Raw genomic sequence first — 21297 nt, forward strand, 5'->3', positions numbered from 1 at the left:
CGTTTGTTGTGTAGAAACCAATATTGGTAGAGGAATTCCTATTCATTGTTTTTCCCCCTTAAATTAGTGAACCCTCCCCTGGTTTTTGTTCCTATGATAATATTTGAATGAATGCCTTGTTGTCGGCTCTCCTTCTTGCTTTTTATTGGATTCGATTGTTTCGAGCTAATTAATATTTTATTTTATAAGAGTCTGAATCTGTTTGAGTTAGTAGGCTTTGTTAAGAACATTAAGGTTTTAGTTGTGTCGGCTTTTATCCGTTCCTTTGAGTGGTATCTGTGTTCTGTGAATTGGTTGGCTCATTGCTTAGTTAGATCGGTTGTGTTGCATGATAATTAGAGGTGTTGTTTTATGCTCTCCTCTTCTTGTCTTTTCGAGGAGGAAGATGGAGTTTCTCGTATTATCTCTAACCGGTTATCTCAACTATATTTTCTAATTAGGATTGTGTTCTTGTTAGCTTTTCTATATGAAGTTTCTTTAAAATAAAAAAAGAAAAAAAAGAAAAAAAAAATAGTGAACCCTAAGTGATGGATTGCGGTTGGATACCCTTGGCCTCAAGCAAGTAGTAAAAAGCGGATTAATTGTGCTAATGTTTATTCTATTAACTTTTAAAATATTAATAATAATAGAATCATGTAGACTAGGGCATGGGCCACCACTTGGGGCCTCAATGCATTCAAGGCATCAGCCCAAAGCCCAAAGTTGGTATATCCTAATTAACCCTTCCCCTCAACAGATATGTGTAGGAATGACAAATTTGAAGATGGTTGTAAATAACAAAAATGGATATGAATAAGATTTTTAGCAAATTGGAAACGTGTGAATTTATGGTTGTCCGTTAACCTCAACTCTGCCTCTAATTTCAGGATAATTCGTAGGTTCTTCAAAGTACCGTGTATTTTAATGGATCGATTAACAAAAAAGGTAGCCAGATTTACGAAATTGCATCAAATTTCTCTCTAAAATCACACGTTTCAAATACATTCTCAATTACTTATCTCAGCTCCATCTTTAATAAATTAATAATGTTTCGAAATTATATAATTAATTAATCCATAATATATATTTTAATTAGACACCCAAAGGATTGATTTTACGAAATAATTTATTTCTAATAAGTTTTGAAAATATGTTTATTTATCTTTTCTTTTTTTGTTATTTAAAAGGTACATTTTTTTAAATATCAAAATAAATTAAAATATTTATAATTATAGTAAAAAAAATTATTCTATTAAGGGTAGTCATTCATAAACTTCCTTCTATTACTGTCAATCAATTACTACCGATAGAACATATCGGTGACGATTAAACATTAATCGAATCTAAAAATTTTGTTATATATTGTAAATATTTTCTCAAATTTGTTCTTTTTGACAATTCACCCATTTATATTTTCTACATTTTCACCGTCTATATTTAAGATATTCAATTAATACAGAGCAAAATTGAAATATTGTTTATATGTTTAGATTTAGAAAATATGGGACAATTTTGAATTTTTGAAATAAGTATTTTTAATAAGTTTTGAAAATATGTATCTTCTCTTTTTTTTTTTCCCTTTTTATTATTTAAAATTGTATCATTATAGGTTTTATTTTCACATGTTCATAATGTAGATTTAAATTTTTTTTAATAAATTTGTATAGTTAGCTTCCCATTCCATCTTTAAAAAAATGTTGAGAATTGTGTATTTTGTATAAGTTTTTTTAAATATTGTTATTTATGTTATTTGTTTTTATTATTTTAATGTTATTTAAAACTAATTTGTATACTCTATTTTATTTGTTTAAAACTATTTGTATATTAGTTACATTCTTTATACTACATGTTTACAATATATTCTAAAAACTTGTGTATGTAATACAATCCGATAAAATAGAATTATAACAAACAAGCTTTTGTTACAGTTTTACAATGACTATTTTTTATGGTAGATGGATTGAATCTTTTCAGTATCTCAATTATCTTGTTATTAAGGTATATGTTTCATTTTCATCTTTGTTTTAAGAATTTGTTTAATGTATTCAAGGTAAAGTTTTTCCGTCCTCCAATCTATCTGTGTCTTGTTTTCATGGTTGTTGACTCCATATTGGTTAGTGCGGCCAGAAGTAAACATATTTGAACATGGAACTACCTAGTATTGAGTGTATTTAATGATTCTAAGCATTTAATTAAATAGCAAATATAAAGTATTTTATATTGAGAATTTTCATTTTTTGAATGGTAAAGTTTTCTTAAATCCATAAAAATTTAATTTAAATATGCTTAAATTTTCACTTTTGGTTAATACACTAATTTTTCTTGGTAATTTTTCACGTAGACTGCATTTCTTCCCAAATTGACATTAAAATATATGTTTATATAGTAAATATTATTAAAACATTAATATAAGCTATATAATATATAGAGTGGAAATATCTTACATACTTATTATCATTTTATATATTTTTTAATTATTAATATATAATTTAATATACCCGTAAAAAATAATAGTTTTTTCATGTTATTTATTATATATATATATATCCCATATTATTTCCAATGTTACTATTTAATGACATATAATTGTAATATTTTTGGCATGATGACCAGTATTGCAGTTTAGTTGGATGATTTTGTTTTGTTAGTCATATAAATATTTATATTTTAAATATACGATAAACTACATAATTCGGACATAATTTGAGTTCAAAATATATGTTTTTATAGTAAATATTACTAATATAGTAGTAAACGACACATTTACAATGTATCTATAATATATGCTGTGTGAATATCATACATATATATTATCAATTTATACACAAATATATCACTTCATATATGCAATAACACATGTATTGTTAGATTATTTGACAAATATGAAATTAGTTTTATTTTTATTTAAAGAGAGAAAAAATATCTTCCTTATCTTTAGGATCATTTACAAATAAAGAGTTAAAAGATCTTCTCTAAATATCTCATTAAACGGAAAGATAATGGATATTTCTTATATTTATGAATATTTTATGGTAAAGAAGTTATTCTTTCTTGGCTCTTTAAAAAGCAGAAGTTCTAACGTAAAATTTATCATTCACAACTGTTGTTCAAAGTTTATATTTTTTATGAATGGTTTGTATGAAGGTAAACCGGTTACCTTATGCATTATGACAGATTATTGAAGATTGTCAAAGGATTTGATAGAATATCAATTAATAAAAAATATGAATGAAGAGTGAGATAATTGTATTGGGATGAATCAAGTTTATTCTCAAACTAAAAAAAAGGGATTTCAATTAAGGATTATTATGGGAATTTGATGGGAGGGTGATTGAGAAAAAGCTGGAAATTAAAAATCCACCAAAAGCATCATTTTGATTCGTTGAGGAAAAAACAGAGTTAGGACTGGAAATGGCTATACTATACTATATAGTAAGAGAATGAAAGAACAAGAATATGAGTGTGACAAGAAAGTTTTACTGTGTTATAGGGTGTTTATTAGCACACAGTGTAGTGGTTGGAACAATACAACCCTCTAGTAATTCACTCTACTCAAAAGTTGTACTTCACCCTTGCCCTCTCTCAAAGACTGTTTTGTCATGGTTCTACATCTATGGGACCTTATCTTTGGATGGAGAGAAATTATTAATCATATTTTGTGTGACCAATGCCATCTCCTTAGCAACAATTTGGTATACATACTAACTAGCTAGGATCAGAGCCCTCCTAATTGTAATATTCTTCTTCCATTTTGCTCTTAATTGCGGTATTTTGCCGTACCCCACTTCTCTCCCCCTAATATGTTTCTCACATATGCAATTTAAGTATTACTATCTTTCTTCCAAAAACAAATATTGTGATTTAGCCTCAAGTAACTATTTTTATTTACAAAAATTAAGTCTTTCAACATTTAAAAAAAAAAAACAATGTTGGATACTCAAAATAATTTGCTTCATGTATACGTATATGTGTATATTATTTCTCCATCTTTTCCCTATAAGATATTCTTAGTAGAACACACAAAATTTAATAAATAGTAAAGTTAGTAACTTCCCACATTCATATTAGAAAACTAACTGTGAATAAATTAGTAATCAGCTCAAATGTTAATTTTTTTTAAGTACAAAATGGCAAACATTAGAGATTAGTTTTCCAAACCCTATAAAAAAAAATACTTCATCAATATTGAGTTTAACTTAATATATTAAAAAGAAAAAAACCCAAAGTCAATTTTAAAAAGATGCAAAAAAAAAAAACTCAAGTTAATATAAAGATAAACATTCATCACATATATAATCACAAAAATCTAAATTCAAATAACACCCAATATCCTCACAATAACAGTTTCTACAATAAACGTCAACATGATAACCAATAAATCAAATTGATAAAAGTGAATATAGTTGATCGAAAATAATGAAAAATTTAATCGATATCAATTTGAAAAAAATTCAAACGGACAACATTTTAATTTTTTGTAAGACTTAACTAAGTAGATCAATCCATCCATGAATTTGTACACTAGTTCATGTTTGAATTTAATATTTACTGAACTGAAACCAAACCTCACCCTACTTCACAATAAAAAAAAACATAGTTATATGTCTAAAAAAATAGGAAAAAGAAACGAAAAGCATTAATGGTACTACTTATTTAATTAATAAAAAAATACAGAAACTAATTAAGAATGGACAGTGCCCTATAATAACATAAAAGGGCAAAATAAGAACTTCAATTGTCTTCTATTAGGAGAAACCAATCATGAGAAGGTACGGACAATCGTATGGATATGCGAGAAACAATTAGAAAAGAAAACAGTCCACTTTTTGTTGTTTTTAAGACATAAAATTCTACAAATTAATACAAAATAAAGTATAGATTATTGAGATCAAATAGAGATGCAGTAGCTAATGTTGATTAATTAATAATTACCACGTAATCACAACACGTGTACAAACACAGTTGCGCTGCGGGAAGAAGCATTAGAACACTAATCCACGTTCATCAAGTTTAACTACCAAAATATAAACCCTCCAATTAAAATTAAAATCTAAATATTTTTTAAAGTTGTTTGATAATAGTTAATGTGCTTATTAAATTAAATTTAAGCTTAGAAACATAAATTTTACATAACCAAAGTGTACATAGCAAACTAGAGTGAAACAACTAAAAAAAAATGTTTAAATAGTTGACCATGCTTTGTTCCCTCCCAGCAACTCTGGCCGATTAAACTGCGTAAAGCAACTTCGAGTTCCACACCAACAAAAATTTCACTAATCTCTCTCTCTCTTTTTGTTTTTTTCCTTTTTCTAAGCGCCGCTTCAGCCGCACAAACAGTACTTGTCAACCAAAAACATTCGCCTTTTTCACTTTTTATTTAACATTACATTAAATCACTTATTATCATACATATGGGAACCAACGCAAACATAATAATGCAACACATAGCCTCCAAATTTCAATCCAATTATCATCATTATCATCATATTCAGCTTAACTCAATACATTAATTAAACATCCATCCATCATAAAATCATTGAGTTTTCCTTTCTACTTCTATGAATTCAACTTGAATCCCATTTTCTTTCATGTTCTAGAAGAAGGGAAAAATTGCATACCGTTGTTGAATGAGTTGATTGGGATGGGATACAATGAAGATTCCACAAATGGGGTGGATTGGTTATTAACTCTCCCACTACCGTTTGATGCTCCGATCACCAAATCTAGCCCTTCCCCACCATCTTCTCCGTCACCGCCTGTGCTCAAATTTTGGCTGTATTCTGGACCTTGGTCGTAAAGAATTCCTTTGAACATATGTCCACCAATGTTCACTGCTGTTTGATATGCTAATTGTTCTTCTACATTGTCAATTGCGCTAACTTTGACGCATCGAAAAACAGCTGACGAATTGAATTCACCTTGAAAGTTTCCATGTTCTAACCCTAATTTTTCAAACCAATCTTGATCATTAGAAGAAGTTAAACAAAAACCACCATAATTACAGAGATGGATGGTGATTGAACTTTCAACATCCAGGGATCAACAAAAAATTTAAGTCACTACAGCATCCCACCCCACCACAAGTTTTGGCTTGAACGAAAAAAAATTTATCATAATCCATCAGCTTATGATTATGAGTTTAGTTAAGACGAATAATTACCTGAAGTGGTAGTAACAGTGAGAGACGGTGGATTTTCTCTATGAATTTTGGGAACAGTCTGATCTGACGATTGTTGATGACGTTGCTGTTGTCGTTCACGACGTTTAGCAGCTGGAACCCAAGTACTTTTGACATGAGTTTGACAATGAAACCCTCGACTCTTGCAACAAGTCCTACATCTCAAATGGGAACAATCCTTCTTAGCTTGATTCCCACAATCTTGACAATTCATCCCACCGCCACTTCCTCCGCCGCTATGTTTCGTCATCGTAAACCCTGATCTCGAAACAAAGTCATGATCAAAAGCGTTGATCATCAAGCTGGATCTTCTACTAGGCCCCACACCAAAGGAAATGTAATTCTCGACATTTTGGTGTGGAGGATGTTGGTTGTGATGAGAATAGTACTGCGGCCATATCTGGAATTCTTTGGAGCAGATCTGTTGTGGATTGTTTGATCTACTATTATACAAAAACAACTGTTGTTCTGATCTTGCTCTTTGATTTTCTGGATCATCTTCTTGCTTCCGATCTAAATAGAACAACTCCGTCATAATTCCTACCCACTTAATACTGTTTTTCCACCACCAATTTCGCCATAAATATAAATATCACTAATAAAATGGACCAGCTCGAAAGTTTTTTTTTGGGTTTAGGGCAAAAGTGAAAGAAAGAGAGGGTAGAGAAGTTATTATTAGATTTGCAATAATGGAGTTGGAATTTGGAAGATGGCCTGCAAACGCCGTCTTGCTTAAGTACTCGGATCTCTCTCTCTCTCAAATATGAGGCTTTTAGAATGGACCATTTTAGCCCTTAAGTTGTTTGAATTGTACATTTCAAAATTTTTGAAGAGTTTTGCTTCTTAAAATTTAAGAGTGTTTGGAGACAGAGACCGGGTTATTATAGTTTGATTATAATAATTTGTGTCTACAGTGTAGATTATTTTAATTTGTGAGGTTATAATAGGATGTGTTTAGTGTGTAAATTATTTTAGTTTATAAAAAAATAGTAAACACGGAAAAAAAAATGATAAATGTTAAATAGTAATAGTCGTAGCAAATAGTAAATACGGTAGAAATTGAAAGTTCTGAAAGTGTTTATTATAATTACTTGGAGATTTTTAAAATATGATTATTGTAGTCCTAAATAATATTTGTCCCAAACGACCCCTTATAACATATGTGTTAATTAAACCATCGTGGTAATTAAGTTGGGCTCATTTTAGATTTTTATTTTTGTTTGATTTTTTATAACTTTAAATTTTACATTTTTATCATTTAATTTTAAGTTGGGTTGTCTTTTATCTTTGGTTTTACCATTTTACACCTTTATTATCAAATTTTTACGAATGACTTTTTATGTCTTTAAATAATTTTTATATAGTTTTTTTAGGCCTGGTAAAAAAATTAGTAAAAATATTTACGATAATAGGTTACATGTTACTACGTTTTTTAAATTGTAAAAGTAGCACATTTAAAAGTCGATAACTCTATATTTACCATATGATAGCTCTATGATATTACTATTTTTTTCATATTTGCAATATACAAAAAATATGTGTCACGAACTGTTCTTTTTTAAATGTTTTTGTCATTTGATGTAATTTTTTATTTTTTTAAATTACTTTAAATAAGGATCGAAGATTATTAATTTAATTTTTAAAAACTTGATTAATATATCAATATCATATACTACAAGTGAGTTTAGCGAAAATTTAAGGTGTAAAAGTGTACCTTTTGTAATTTATAGACTAAAATAAAATAATAGATTAAAGTCTATTATAATTTTAATATTAGAATACCATATAAGAATTAAACTCAAAATTAATTGTGAAAGTATATTATTTTGTAACCTATGAATTCAAATTTTAGGGTAAATTTTAAGTTTGAAAAAAAAAAATCTAGAAACATTATTTTCTAATATAATCAGTAAATGTACGAGAGTTTGATTTGCAATTTGATAGTCGCTAAATAATCATATGTTAACTGAGATAAAGGTAAATTTGGCAAACTTAAGATTTAATTTTTTCTTTTAGGAGATGGATAATATTCGAAAAGGTTGATCATTATATTAAACCCATTAAAGACTATAATATGTTGATGTTGATGTCTCACATAGTGAGCTAGCGCTAGGTGCGTTAAACATTTTTAAAGTAAATTTTCATCGATACAAAATCAAGATTCTTAAAGGCATGACAAGTTTATTTTAGAAGTGGTAAACCTATTGAACAACAAGATGTATGATGTTACTCAAGTAATAATGTAATAATGTAACGTTGGTTTAGAAGATTTTTGTAATGGGATAGAAGACTTTTGTAGGGATTTGAAACAAAATATTAGAAGAGAGAAGAGAGAGGAGAGAGGGATTTAATGTATAGGTACAGATTTGAATAGTGAAGAACTTTTCAGTTCAATGAATCCAATCAACTAGTAATGACTAATGTTATTCTGCATGGAGATCCGACGGTATTGGATGGTCCACGTCTCAACATCAGCTTTAACCTATCGTCCTTCTACCGGAAAACCCGCACATACTTTTCTATCCCATAATTAATACTTCTCTTTTTCTTAACCTCAACTCTCAATACTTTTACGCACACTTTTCTTCCTCATATCCATAATTACATTAGTTGTTTTACCTTAATCTTTTATCTTTGGGTAAATTCTTGTCCACGTACCCAATCATTGTTAGCGTGGATTTTAATGTAATTCTACTCCAACAAAACCTACTTAACTACTGTAAAAGAAAAAGAAAAGTAGACCTATAGTCCATTAATGGAAAGTCCATCTGTATTTCAACTTTTTAAACAAATCTATCAACTACATAAATTCATCAACCACAACCATCCAATTTAAATGGTAAGAATTGAGTTAAATTAGCTAGCTTTATATATATATAACTTATATGAAAACTATCCAATTCAATAAATAGTATACTTGTAAATTGTATTTGTTAAAATTACAAAACCTTTTAACTCAATTCAGTTAACATTACTATTGCTGCAATATGTTAAGTTGAGAAGTTTGTAGTTAATTTAAAATAAAGAGTGTGATAATTATGGTATAGGAATTAGAAAAGATGTCTTAGTTGGGAATTAATTAATGATGGGAGCGGCGGTAGGTGCACATGTGAGTTTGAAAGACATTAGTAATTTAGTTGGTCAAATGGGAAATGTGTTTGCAAAATTTGCGGGTAATAAACGCGTTTTTATTTATTTATATTGTCAAAATATAATTAAATGATTTTATCTTTCATCTAATCATTTTATTTTTCTCTTCTTGCGCTATCGGCTGGCACCATTGAATTATTTTGTCTAATTTTAGACGCAAATAGTAACACGTACCCGCTAATTTACCGGACAATATACACCTTTCTCCACTACATAATTCAGTGTCTATGATTTTCTAAAATATTCTCTCAATAAATATGGTATATGTTATTTGATTTTAGAAACATCAGAATTCAGACCTACCACACCCTCATGTCTCCTCCCTAAGTTATTTTCTTGATTTTCTTTTATTCTTATACTCAATATGATAGTCCAAACAGGTAAGTAAGACGTCTGCGGACTAAAGAGAGAACTCATAACATCTATGGAGACTCTATGCTGAGTATAGAGATCTACGACAGAATTTTAGAGTTAGCTTATGAAGGAGTGGAACTATTAGACTAATGTTTTGTTATATTTGTATTCTTTCAGTTTATTCCTATACTAAATTTGTCGATACGTGAAATACATGATTTACAAGACATATGCATGAAAAATTTAGGAGACGCGTGGAGGACCTTACAAGGCCTTTGAAAGACTTAGAAGTCACATGGAGTGTTGGAAAAACATCCCCTACTACTAACACACGAATAAGTAGACAAATAATAAAGAAATTACAAGAAAGTTAAACAATGAACATGAAAAACACAAGAATTTGCATGGAGAAGTCCCAAAGCCGAAAAAAACTACTAGAAAAGTTCACTATGTAAATAATTCTCTTATTGATCTGAAAGAGTACTCCTTAGAAAGTTTTTGTAGTGCAGTCACTCTTTAATTCATTCTCAATTAGTGACTATCACGACGTGATCGCTACGCGGAGCGGCCGACCTCTCCGTTTATTTAATTTTAATAAATAAATAGTTTTGGAGTCGCCACCAACCATATTAGGGTGTGATTAGTCACAAAAAAAAGAAATGGTATGCGTAAATTCATGAGATTTAAGTTCGGGAGTCAATTGTGTGTAAGGAATGTGTTAGCACCCTACAACACCCTTAAAATGGTTACTCAATTTTATCTTTTAAACTAAATTATAGAGGTTCACAAAACAAAATTTTTATTTAAGTTTTATTTAAATGTCTCAAATTTATCAATTCACATCAAAGAAAATAAAACTCAAGCATGAATTGATAATCATAGGTGGCATAGGAGCCATTAGAAAAATGAAGTTTATTTTTATTTTAAAAGATTTTTGGTCCCTTACTAAATTGGGTTTGGTGTTATTTGTACTAGGATAGAGATGTTTAAGTCTTATTTGTAAGAATTTATTATTTCATTTTCTATCTTTATCATTTTTATAATTAAAATAAAATGTTGTTATTTTTACACAAGTAAATTTGAAATTTTGTGATTTATGTGGTCGCCAATAAGAGAAATTGGAGTATGGCATAGCAAGAGTTTTGTTCATGGGCTCCTGTCTTTTTGAGAAATAAATTCAGCAGCCCAAGAGTGGATATTCCAATGGGGCCATTAACTTGTTGCGGCCCACAAAGACTAGCCCAACTTGCTTATGTTAAAAATGTTTATCTTCTAAGTTTTGAAAATTACTTTAAAATATACTTGTTTACACCATAAGGGGGGTAAAGGTTTTCAAGGGTTGGAGAGTAGTACAAAATAGGGTGTGAATGGGGACATGAGCCACTGCCCTATGCTTTTATATTAAACTCTTAAGTAAAAGGAGTATCATTTCAAGTTTGGAAGTAACAATTTAATCAATTATCTATAAAATAATATTTGGCATTGTTTATTTAACATTTAAATATTTGTTAATTATATCTTTTATGGTCAATTATCTCACTTTTAATGTACTTAGTTTAGTTACTTAACTAAGTTGATTGTTAATATGTTAAAAAGAAAGAAAATAAAAAGTCCTTGTTTTCAATTTTTTTAGTTAAAAAAATGTTTGGGTTTCTTCTTTCTTTCTTTTTTTCTCCTTCCAAAATAAATAAATTTGTACAAACTTTTGTAAAGAATAAAATCAAGATGGTTTTTGTAATAGAACTCAATTACTCATAAATAGTGATAAAACTCTATCATTTGTCTTTGTTTTATTACAGTTTTTTTTTTCTTTTTAAACGGGTTGAAATTTGAATTTAGAGTAAAGGTTAGAAATTCATCGCTATCTTTCGATTTCTATAACTCATAAACAGTGATAGAACTCTACTACTCCTAAAATTATTATGGTCATCGTTCTTGTATATAAGGTTTTTCTTCTTCTTCAACTTGTTTCAACTTGAACTTAGAGTCATGGTTAGAAATTCATCTGATGTATGTCAATTTCTATTCCTCTTTATCACGGATAGATAGTGAAAAAACTCAATCAGTATTAAAATTATCTCTAATATAAACAAAATTTTCTATCTCAAACCTGCCATTTTTTATAGTAATTATCATTACATAGAGTAAGAGAATAAAAAATGTCTAACCTTAAGATTAAAGAGCATTTTTAAAAATAGCAAAGTAAATTAAAATAGGCTTCTATCACTATAGCATATCAATGACTATCAGTGATAGGATTTGCTATAGGTTGTAAATATTTTGTAAATTTTGCTACTTTTAAAAATTTCCCTAAGATTAATTAGTATGTTAATTTACTATATTTATTTTTTTAAAAAAATAAAAATTCACCTGCAAATATTTAAAAACATTAATAATTTAAAAGAAAAGTTTGAATTCTAAATAAAAAGTAAAAACGTTCTCTTTTAAAATCTATCCATTAATTGAAAATTCCAAATATATTCAAAGAAAATTTTCAAAAGTAACAAATTTTACAAAATATTTACAAGCTATAAAAAATTCTATCACTGATAGTCATCGATATGTTATAATGATAGAAAACTATCATTGATAAAATCTAAAATTTTGCTATAACTTGTAAGTATTTTAATTTGTTTTGCTATTTTAAAAAATTTCCCGTTCACACGAGATTTCGAAGAAATGTAATTCGTGGCATTAAACTTTAATATATTGATATGAATATTGTGAATACAATCTCTAGTATTTACTCATTTGATATTTTCTCTCGAATACAAGTTAAAAACTTAGAATTTTTTGATCTTCGGTCTTTATGATGTTTAGTTGCAAGTTTATTTGAGCTTCAGTCTTCTGGAATTCAAGGAAAGTTTGATCTTCCAAGTCTTTAATCTTTCAGAAGATGATGATCTCGAAGTTGATAAGAACTTGCATGTCTTAAGAGCTTTATAATACTTAAGTGCTTCAATTCTTCCTACAACCAAAAATCACTTGGCAAATGTCTCTATTTATAGAGAATTTTCATGGGCTTTAGGTGAGCTTGAGTCCATTTGCCTATTGAGCTTGGGCTTGGGCCGATCTGCTTATTCGGCGTGAGCTTGGGCTCATTTACTTGTTGGACTTGAGCTTGGGTTTATTTGTCTGTTGGACTTGAGTTTGGGTTCATTTGTCTGTTGGACTTGGGCCCATTTTCTTAGCTGATTCGAACTCCCTTGTTTGATCCGATTTTTTATCTAAGGCTTGCATGGGGTTGAATATGAGAAAACTTGACTACCGAAAATTCAATAAAATTATAATCATCACAATTTTGTTGTGATGGCATGACGGAATTTAATTTATCGAAATTTCTTGTTCAACAGCCCCTATATTTAAATGTACTAATAAAAAAGAGAAAATTTTGAAAATAGTCGATTTTACAAAATATTTATAACATATAGCAAATTCTATCACAGATAATTATTTATATGCTACAATGATGGAATACTATGAGTAATAGAATCCAAAATTTTCTTATGGTTTGTAAATATTTTATTTTATTTTACTATTTTTAAAAATTCCTCGATAAAAAAAAGACAATATAATAACTTAAATTGTTGTAGGGATATTTTTATAAGTTAAAAAATTAATATAAAAAAAATATGAAACCCATACAAACAAAAAAAAAAAGAAAATGTTAATTTAGACCAATTTTCTTTTTAAAGTTAAAGTGTCTAAAATATCTATTAGTTACTTTATGAATAAAAAAGAATGAGACCAGTAGACACCAAATTCTAGTTTGTTCCAAAATAAAACAATATTGTAACTTTGAGTATAGGTTATTTTTGTTTGAATTTTAAGTCATTTTAATTATATTATATGGTTGGTTTAAAGAAAACCCTAAACCCATTTTTGTCTCCCACTAAAATGACAAAATTAATAGATAATTAAAAAGTGATTAATCAGTTTCAACCCATGTCATCAACCTAAACCTAAACATATATAAAAAAATATTGATCAAATAAAATAAACTCTCACACACTGTTCAGTTCATTAACTCCAAAAACTGAGAGATTACAATAATTAGTACTTTCTATATTTTGAACCTTAAGATATTAAAATTCAAGAAAAACACAAGTCCAAGTTTAGTATGTAGCATACACAACCATTGAACCACAATTAACTTAAAACATCCTTTTATTTATTTATATGCATTCAAACTTAAATATCTAACCTACTTTACACACAAATCAATCTAACAGATTATGTTTTAAAATCTCTTTCAATTATAATAATCAATATTTTATTCTATAAAATTTTTATTATTATTGTTATCACTTCAATATTTTAGCCCTTGTTAGCTTCTGAAACTTACTTTAGTTATTGTCGTTGTTGGGATTTAGTTAACTTTTACTTTTGGTGTGACCTTTATATTTGGATGTTTACGGTTTAGATTCATCGAATTACTTAGATTAATAAATACCTAATAAATATTGCTAATTTATTGTATAATCTTTTATGCCAATCCAAAAACATAATCAAACATATTTATCAAATAAACACACAAACTAATCTTTGTTCTTTTTTAAATTTATCTCCAAAACTCAAATCTCGCACTTTCCCTCCTTACCTCCTGCACCCTTTTACTATTTATTTTTCAAATTTGAAATCTTGAAGCAAATAAAGAAGAGAAATTACATAAGTTGATCAAAAAGTTTTTTTAAATAAAAATCCATAACAATAGATAGATTAGAGGGTTAACCATTTTTAAATTTTCAATTTTTGCAATTTAGAAAATATAGAGACATGGACTCCATTATCTTAAACTTTTTGCTATTTTTATAAACGTCCAATAAATAATAATATTAAGTAAAATAGAACTGACACATTGGTGTTAACATTCATAACAATATAAAATACACTAAAAATAAAATAAATACAACTTATTTATAAAATAAACTTTACAAAATTGCATATAAATCTTCTAACAATGAAAGAAAAAAATACTTTAATGAATCACAAAATATAGACACTAAAAGTTTACGATTGCGGATGAAATTGCATCTAGCATAAATTTGGGGAAGTGAGGCAGAACGAAAGTGATTTTTTTTTTTAGTTTTTTTATGAAATATCAATTTACGATTGTCTTAAATTTTCAAGAGTGATTATCTCGTTTGAAGGGTCTAATCATCTAGAAGTCATTTCATAATTTTGTTAAATAGTTAACTAAATTATGAACTAATAAAACAAAAAAATGGTGTTTATAAAAGCAAGCTGGGGAGGAAAGCAAACTGTCTTAAAAATATAAGAAGAAAAAATAAAAGAAGATACAAAATTTGTAGACGGAAATAGAATCTAAAGGAGATTAGGTAAAGGGTGTAGAGGAAGAAAGATAGGGATGTGAAAATAGAAAACAAATTAACTACCAGAAATGATGGCTTTAGAGATAAAGAACGTAGTGTTAACAACCTGTCACTAATCCTAAAAAAGGCGGCTTCATTAATTAAAATTCAAAGATAAACAAGGAACGTCCATTTAAATATATACATATATATGTGTATATATAGTCAATTAATACATTTTGGTGTATCAGAATAGGATTCTCTAATTATTTTGGAGGAAATTTGCCGTGTGGTTATGGCATCGTCCGCCTCTGAAATCACCATCCTCCAAATGGAATCGCCTGGAAACGGAAGCACCGGTTACGAAGAAAACAGCGGCGCTTCAAGTCCGGGGGATGGGGATGGGATTTTTTCGGCGGTGGAGACGATGCTTGTGAAATTCCATGCAGGGTATTTCCGAATCGGAATGTCGGTGGGTTGTCAAACGTTGCTATGGAAAATCCTAGCCGTAGAAAATGATGATTTGCTTCATCCCATGGTTCTCATTGTTCTGTGGTCAATGGGTTTCTTTCTTCTTTTTTGTCTCTCTGTTTTTTACCTCTTGAGATGTTTCTTTCACTTCCGGTTGGTCCAATGCGAATTTTTGCATCATGTTGGGGTTAACTACCTTTTTGCCCCTTGGATTTCTTGGTTCCTTTTGCTTCAATCCGCACCCTTTTTGCCCCCTCGAGCCACTCTTTACAAGGTCCTTTTTCTTTCTTCTTTTCTTCTTCTTTCTTCTTTTCTTCTGTCTAATTTACTACTGTTTCCATTCTAAAAACTAACGTTTTTAATACACCCACACACTAAAATTTACCTAACTCTATACATCTCTTTTGCTTCTTCTTTTTTTATTATCTACCCTTTTTAAGAACAACTTAACTTAGCCCATGTTTCAAACTAAAAAGAGTACTTTTAATTTTTGTTTTCTTAGAATTTAGGTATGAATTCTAACTTTTTACTTTTTAAAAAAAGATTTATGGAAAAATATTTGAGAAGAAGCATATTAATTTTCAAAGAACCAAATTTCTTATTAGACATATCTTCATTTTGGGTTTTAGTTTTTTAAAATTAAACTTGTAAATATCAATTTCATTTCTAAATTTTTTGTTGTTTTAATCTATTCTCAATCATTGTATTAAAAATCAAGTCAAATTTTGAGAATTAGATTGAGGAGTTTTAAAAACTTATTTTTAGTTTTGGAATTTGCTCAGACTTCTAACTCTTTACTTAAAATAAATAAAAACTATTCTTAGAATAGAGAGAAAATTGAATTGATTTTAATAAACTAATAATGAAAAACGAAGGTTACTAAACAAAATCAAGAAGCTACTTTATAAATACTTATTTTTGCCTTTAGAATTTGAATAAGAATTAACGTGTTTCTTAAAAAAGAAAAACTAAGAACTAAAAGACAAAAAGGTCATTTTGAGAACCATTTAGTTTTGGATTGTTCGATTTGGAAGAATTAGTTGAATTCCATTAAATTTTTTAAACTAATTTGCATATTTCTTAATACAATATAAGTATTTTTAGTCAAATTTAAACTTCACAAATTTTGACGTGGTTTTGAAAAGTAGAAAAAAAGATGGCAGATGCATTCACATGACACATTCTTCTTATACAAATTTAATATCTTTGAACTAAATTGACACGTTCTTTCTACACAAATCAATATCATTAAACCAAAAGAGTGAATACACAGAGAAACAAATATATAAAAACGAGTAAGAGATGTGCTCGATGTCAAAAACAGCAAAAAGAAACAGAAAAAAATCCAAAGGAAGAACTTCTAATTTAGTGATATATATATTATTAGAGGCAGTAAAAGAAAATAAAAAAACAAAAAACTTAGTTACACCAAAAGCAACCAAATTCATGACATCTTTCCATAGTTGACAGACAAACCAAGAAATTTAGAGAATACATTGAATATTTATAAACTTAATTTTGAAAAAACAATAAATAAATGCTTGTAAACTCTACTTCAAATTCCTAAGTTTTCTATGTTATATTGTATACACTTTTCTTTTTCTATCAATGCTTTTGTAGTAGTGAGTGTATGAATTATATATTGTGATGGAATAGGTATTGTGGTGGATATTTGCAATCCCAGTAGTGGTGCTGGACGTGAAAATATATGGCCAATGGTTCACAAAAGGAAGGAGATTCCTATGCAGCGTTGCCAATCCCACCAGCCAACTCTCCGTCATCGGAAACTTGGTCGGGGCTCAGGCAGCCGGACGAATGGGGTGGAAGGAGAGTGCATTGTGCTTATTTTCTCTGGGGATCGTTCATTATTTAGTACTGTTTGTGACGCTTTATCAGCGGTTCTCTGGAGTCGACCGGCTTCCTTCCATGCTCCGGCCGGTGTTCTTTCTTTACATAGCAGCTCCAAGCTTCGCGAGCTTGGCTTGGGAATCCATTTCTGGGGCCTTTGATGCACCTTCCAAGATGCTCTTTTTTCTCTCCCTTTTTCTATTCACCGCCCTGGTAATAAATCTAAATTACTTTGTTTTCCTTTCACACTATCAGTATGGTTTAAAATTTAACCTTTATTCATTAGAAAATAATATTTTAATATGTTTTTTTTAATTATCAGAACATAGGCTATAAGTACAATAATAACTAAAATGCAACTTAGTCTATGTGGTTGATAGTTTCGTAATCTTTCGTTTCATAATCTTTAGCTACTACGTTCATTTAGTTTCAATTTTTTGTTTTTTTTTTAATTGTGTTTGTTCTTACTGGAATTCTAAACATGAAAAGAGACATATTTTATTATTCTATTTTTTTATAACCATTTAAGTTTAGTTTAATAGCCATTTAGTTTAAATAGGGTATTTAGTCTCTTTTTTAAATTAAGCTCAATGTCGTCTTCAAGAGGGGAGTTTTCATCTTTTATTAGCAAAGAGTTAAACTTCTTATCCAGATTTTAAAAACAAAAACTTTCTGAGAACTATATTTTTTTTGTTTTAAAAAATTGACTTAAACGTTTTTAAGTATTTATAAACAATTTTTATTGGTAAGTTAATTCAAACATGTACATAGTTTTTTGAAGCATTAGTAAAAATCATATAATTTTTAAAAACTAGAAACCGAAGCATATATAAAACATGAAGCGTAGAGATGGGTTATGGTGACATAAGTTTTCAAAAACCAGAAACTAAAAGATAAAAAACCAAATAATTTTTTTTTCTTATCTACTTTTTTTTTTAAAGGAGGTTTTATATTAAAAAAAAGTGGCAAATTTTGAAGACTAAAAGAAATAGTTTTTAAAGTTTTGTTTTGTTTTGTAAATTTAATTAAGAATTCATGTTTTTTATTACTCTAATTTTAAAAATCATGACCAAAGCAAGCTTCAAAACTTGGACCCTTCTTGTTTTGTCAAAATGGTTTTGAAAGCTAAGTTTTTTCAAAATTTAAATGAAGAAAGGCATTCATTAATTATGTATCTTAATTAACAATAATACGATTATTAATTGTGGGTTTGGTTTATGATATACGAAACAGGTTTGCAGGCCTTTACTATTCAAGAGGTCAATGAAAAGGTTCACTATAGCATGGTGGGCCTTCTCCTTCCCAATCTCAGCACTTGCTATTGCCTCCATTCAATATCATCACCAAGTTCAAGCTCTCCCAGCCAAAATTCTAATGCTACTTCTTCTTACCATCTCAGTTTTTGTCGTCGTCTCCCTTGTCGCCGCCACTGTACTCAACTCTGGCTTACTCTTGCCCGACGACGACCCACTTTTCAATCCCTCCACTCAACGCAACTCAACTCTGGACGGATCTCATCGTCAAGAACCATTAACTTAATTAATAAATGGATATTGAAGAAAAAAAAAATTAAGAAGACACCGACTGTTATCGTCCTTGCTTTGTTGTTGTTTAGATTCAAATATTGATTAGGTAGAGCTCTCTTAGATTATTACAATTTTGTATTCACTTTATATATCACAAGTAAATAATTTTCATAATCCAAAAGTTGCATTACAAAATGTTATTCATCCCTTTGTTGTCTGAACCCTAAATGCCGAGTTCTTTGTAAAAAGTGCAGTGATTTGCTTGAGAACGTGACGTTTGTTAGATAAACGGTTGATTATGGATATACAGACGAACACAACTATCTTTATTGCTATAAGATATCAAACTAAAAACAAAATAATGATAGTTTATAAAAGAAAAAAAATTATAATATATCATATCATTTGTTGCGGAGATATTTGAAGAATGGTAGTCTTTTACGTTGGTTTACATGTTTCTCTATTGGTCTTAGGAGCAACGTTGTGGGAGCTATTTTGTGGATTATCTGGCTGGAGAGTAAATGAATAATTTTGAAAGATACAGTCGAGGATGATTTGTTTCTTTTGGAAATACATCACTGCCACAACTACCTAATTGATCTACTAAATCCAAACTTTTTTAGTGTAGTTTTTCTTCGTGAAAATACACATGGAAACTAAACGAGATTAGTAGGTGCATTCAAGCATTCTCGACTAAGTTGATACCAAACTTGATTTGTTGTAGTTATGGTGTAGTATCATTCTTAGGGCATGGTCGAACATTTAATTGAAAGATTTTTCTTCAGTCACTCTGTTGTACATATTGAGAAAAATACACAGTTCATTATTGTTGTACCGATTACTATACTGTGCCTTAATAACAAAGAGAACAACTATGAAAACACATCAAAACATATATAGATAACACATTAAACGTTGATAATCCAGTTTGATGACACAACATCTATATTTGGGGGCCTAAAACCCATGATATATAAGAGATTATATTACTCGTGTAGTAATTAACTATATTACAATGTTATGACATAGGGTACAACACTCTAAGCATAAATCAACATGTTGTCTATGAACTTACTCAGCTATCAGAATTTTAATTATGCAAAAACAATTGTCATAACATTAATAGGATCACTCCCCCTTAATCAATATTCATTTGCAATCTGATCATCAAATATTCTTGAATTGCTTTAATCTTCTATCTTTAGTGTGCAGCATCGTAACACATAGGTCAAAGAAGGGATACACCGAAACTTACCACGAATTTGAATATATACATCATCACAAATACTTTTTCGAGAAAAAACCCTTTTCTCTCCACACAGCATAACCAAACAACCACCCAATAACAATGAGAAATAATCTAAACAAACTGAGAATGATGGAAAGCATAACAAACGAGCCAGACGACTTTAACAACAAAATCTAAATCGAAATATAATAAAGGAAGTGTGATCACACCAGTAACACATATATATCTCATTTGTCTAAACAAATAGCTTGTATATTTTTAATTTCTAATTAAAAAAATTAAACATTATTAAATCATGCAAAATTATTTACAAGCTAATGTTATCTTCACATAGTTCATATTGCCAACTAACACACAACTCAATAGAAAACGTTTAACATGAGTATATAGCACTAATTAGTTTATGGTAAAAGATTAAAACTCAAAATTGAAATAATAGTAAAAGTTTCAAAAAGTGAAATTCAAAATTTTGTCAACAAACCCTGTCTCTATTTAGTTTTTCAAAATGTTCAAAACTACAATTTTTAGTCACAAATGTTTTAACATTTTCTTAAACTTAATTACAAACTTACTAAAGAAAAATCGAAAGTTTATAGCGTTTAAACAGAAAATTTAAAATGAAAAATGATATTATTGATAAAGAAATAATGAATATTTATAAAAGAAAGGAAATGGATAGTTTAGTAGGAAGATAAAGATTTATGCATGTAAATAATAAAGAAAAATGGGCAACCATTATAGCCTTAAAAGCTTTCCATACAGAGCATTAGGCTGATACGATCCTACGGTGAAATGAGAAAGGTTATGAGCATTTTTCTTTTTAACAAATCACAAGTAGGTGATCAGAATCAGGAGATGTAACCGTCATCTCAACAAGAGAGAAGGCATAGAAGCAAAGAGCGATTTGAAACAAATACAAAGAAAGACGAGGAGTATTTAATAATAGTAAATTTAAGCACAATTCATGATCATGTTCTCTGCTGGCTTGGTTTTGGAGGTTGTAATACTTGTTTTGGCCTATAATGGCGGCTACACCCATCTTTCACAGTAACTCTAAAAAAACAAATTGAAAACACTTATTTAGAGAAAAGAAAAATTATGACTCGACAATTGTAGTTGGACTATTGGATGAATTACATTAATAGATCAACTTTTGAGATAAAAAATACGTATGGAGACAACTGATAATTTTTAAAGTTATAAAGAAAGTCTATTATTATTTTAATCTAA

The 21297-nt window shown here is 28.9% G+C and overlaps 2 protein-coding genes across 2 annotated transcripts; one reads left to right on the plus strand and one right to left on the minus strand.

The window, feature by feature from the left end:
- Positions 1-5322: 5322 nt before the first annotated feature.
- LOC101218246 (protein EXPRESSION OF TERPENOIDS 1) lies at positions 5323-6888 on the minus strand. The gene is made up of 2 exons (XM_004147794.3): positions 6140-6888; positions 5323-5921 (listed from the first exon to the last, which is right to left on the minus strand). Exons 1-2 carry the CDS (start codon positions 6690-6692, stop codon positions 5566-5568), a joined length of 909 nt encoding a protein of 302 aa, XP_004147842.3. The 5' UTR covers positions 6693-6888; the 3' UTR covers positions 5323-5565.
- Positions 6889-15268: 8380 nt separating this feature from the next.
- Positions 15269-19022, plus strand: LOC101204639 (S-type anion channel SLAH4). Its single transcript, XM_004147823.2, has 3 exons — positions 15269-15718; positions 17101-17505; positions 18526-19022. Exons 1-3 carry the CDS (start codon positions 15269-15271, stop codon positions 18829-18831), a joined length of 1161 nt encoding a protein of 386 aa, XP_004147871.1. The 3' UTR covers positions 18832-19022.
- The last annotated feature ends 2275 nt before the right edge of the window (positions 19023-21297 follow it).

Source organism: Cucumis sativus, chromosome 3 (genome assembly GCF_000004075.3).
Source record: "Cucumis sativus cultivar 9930 chromosome 3, Cucumber_9930_V3, whole genome shotgun sequence".
Classification (NCBI taxonomy): domain Eukaryota; kingdom Viridiplantae; phylum Streptophyta; class Magnoliopsida; order Cucurbitales; family Cucurbitaceae; genus Cucumis; species Cucumis sativus.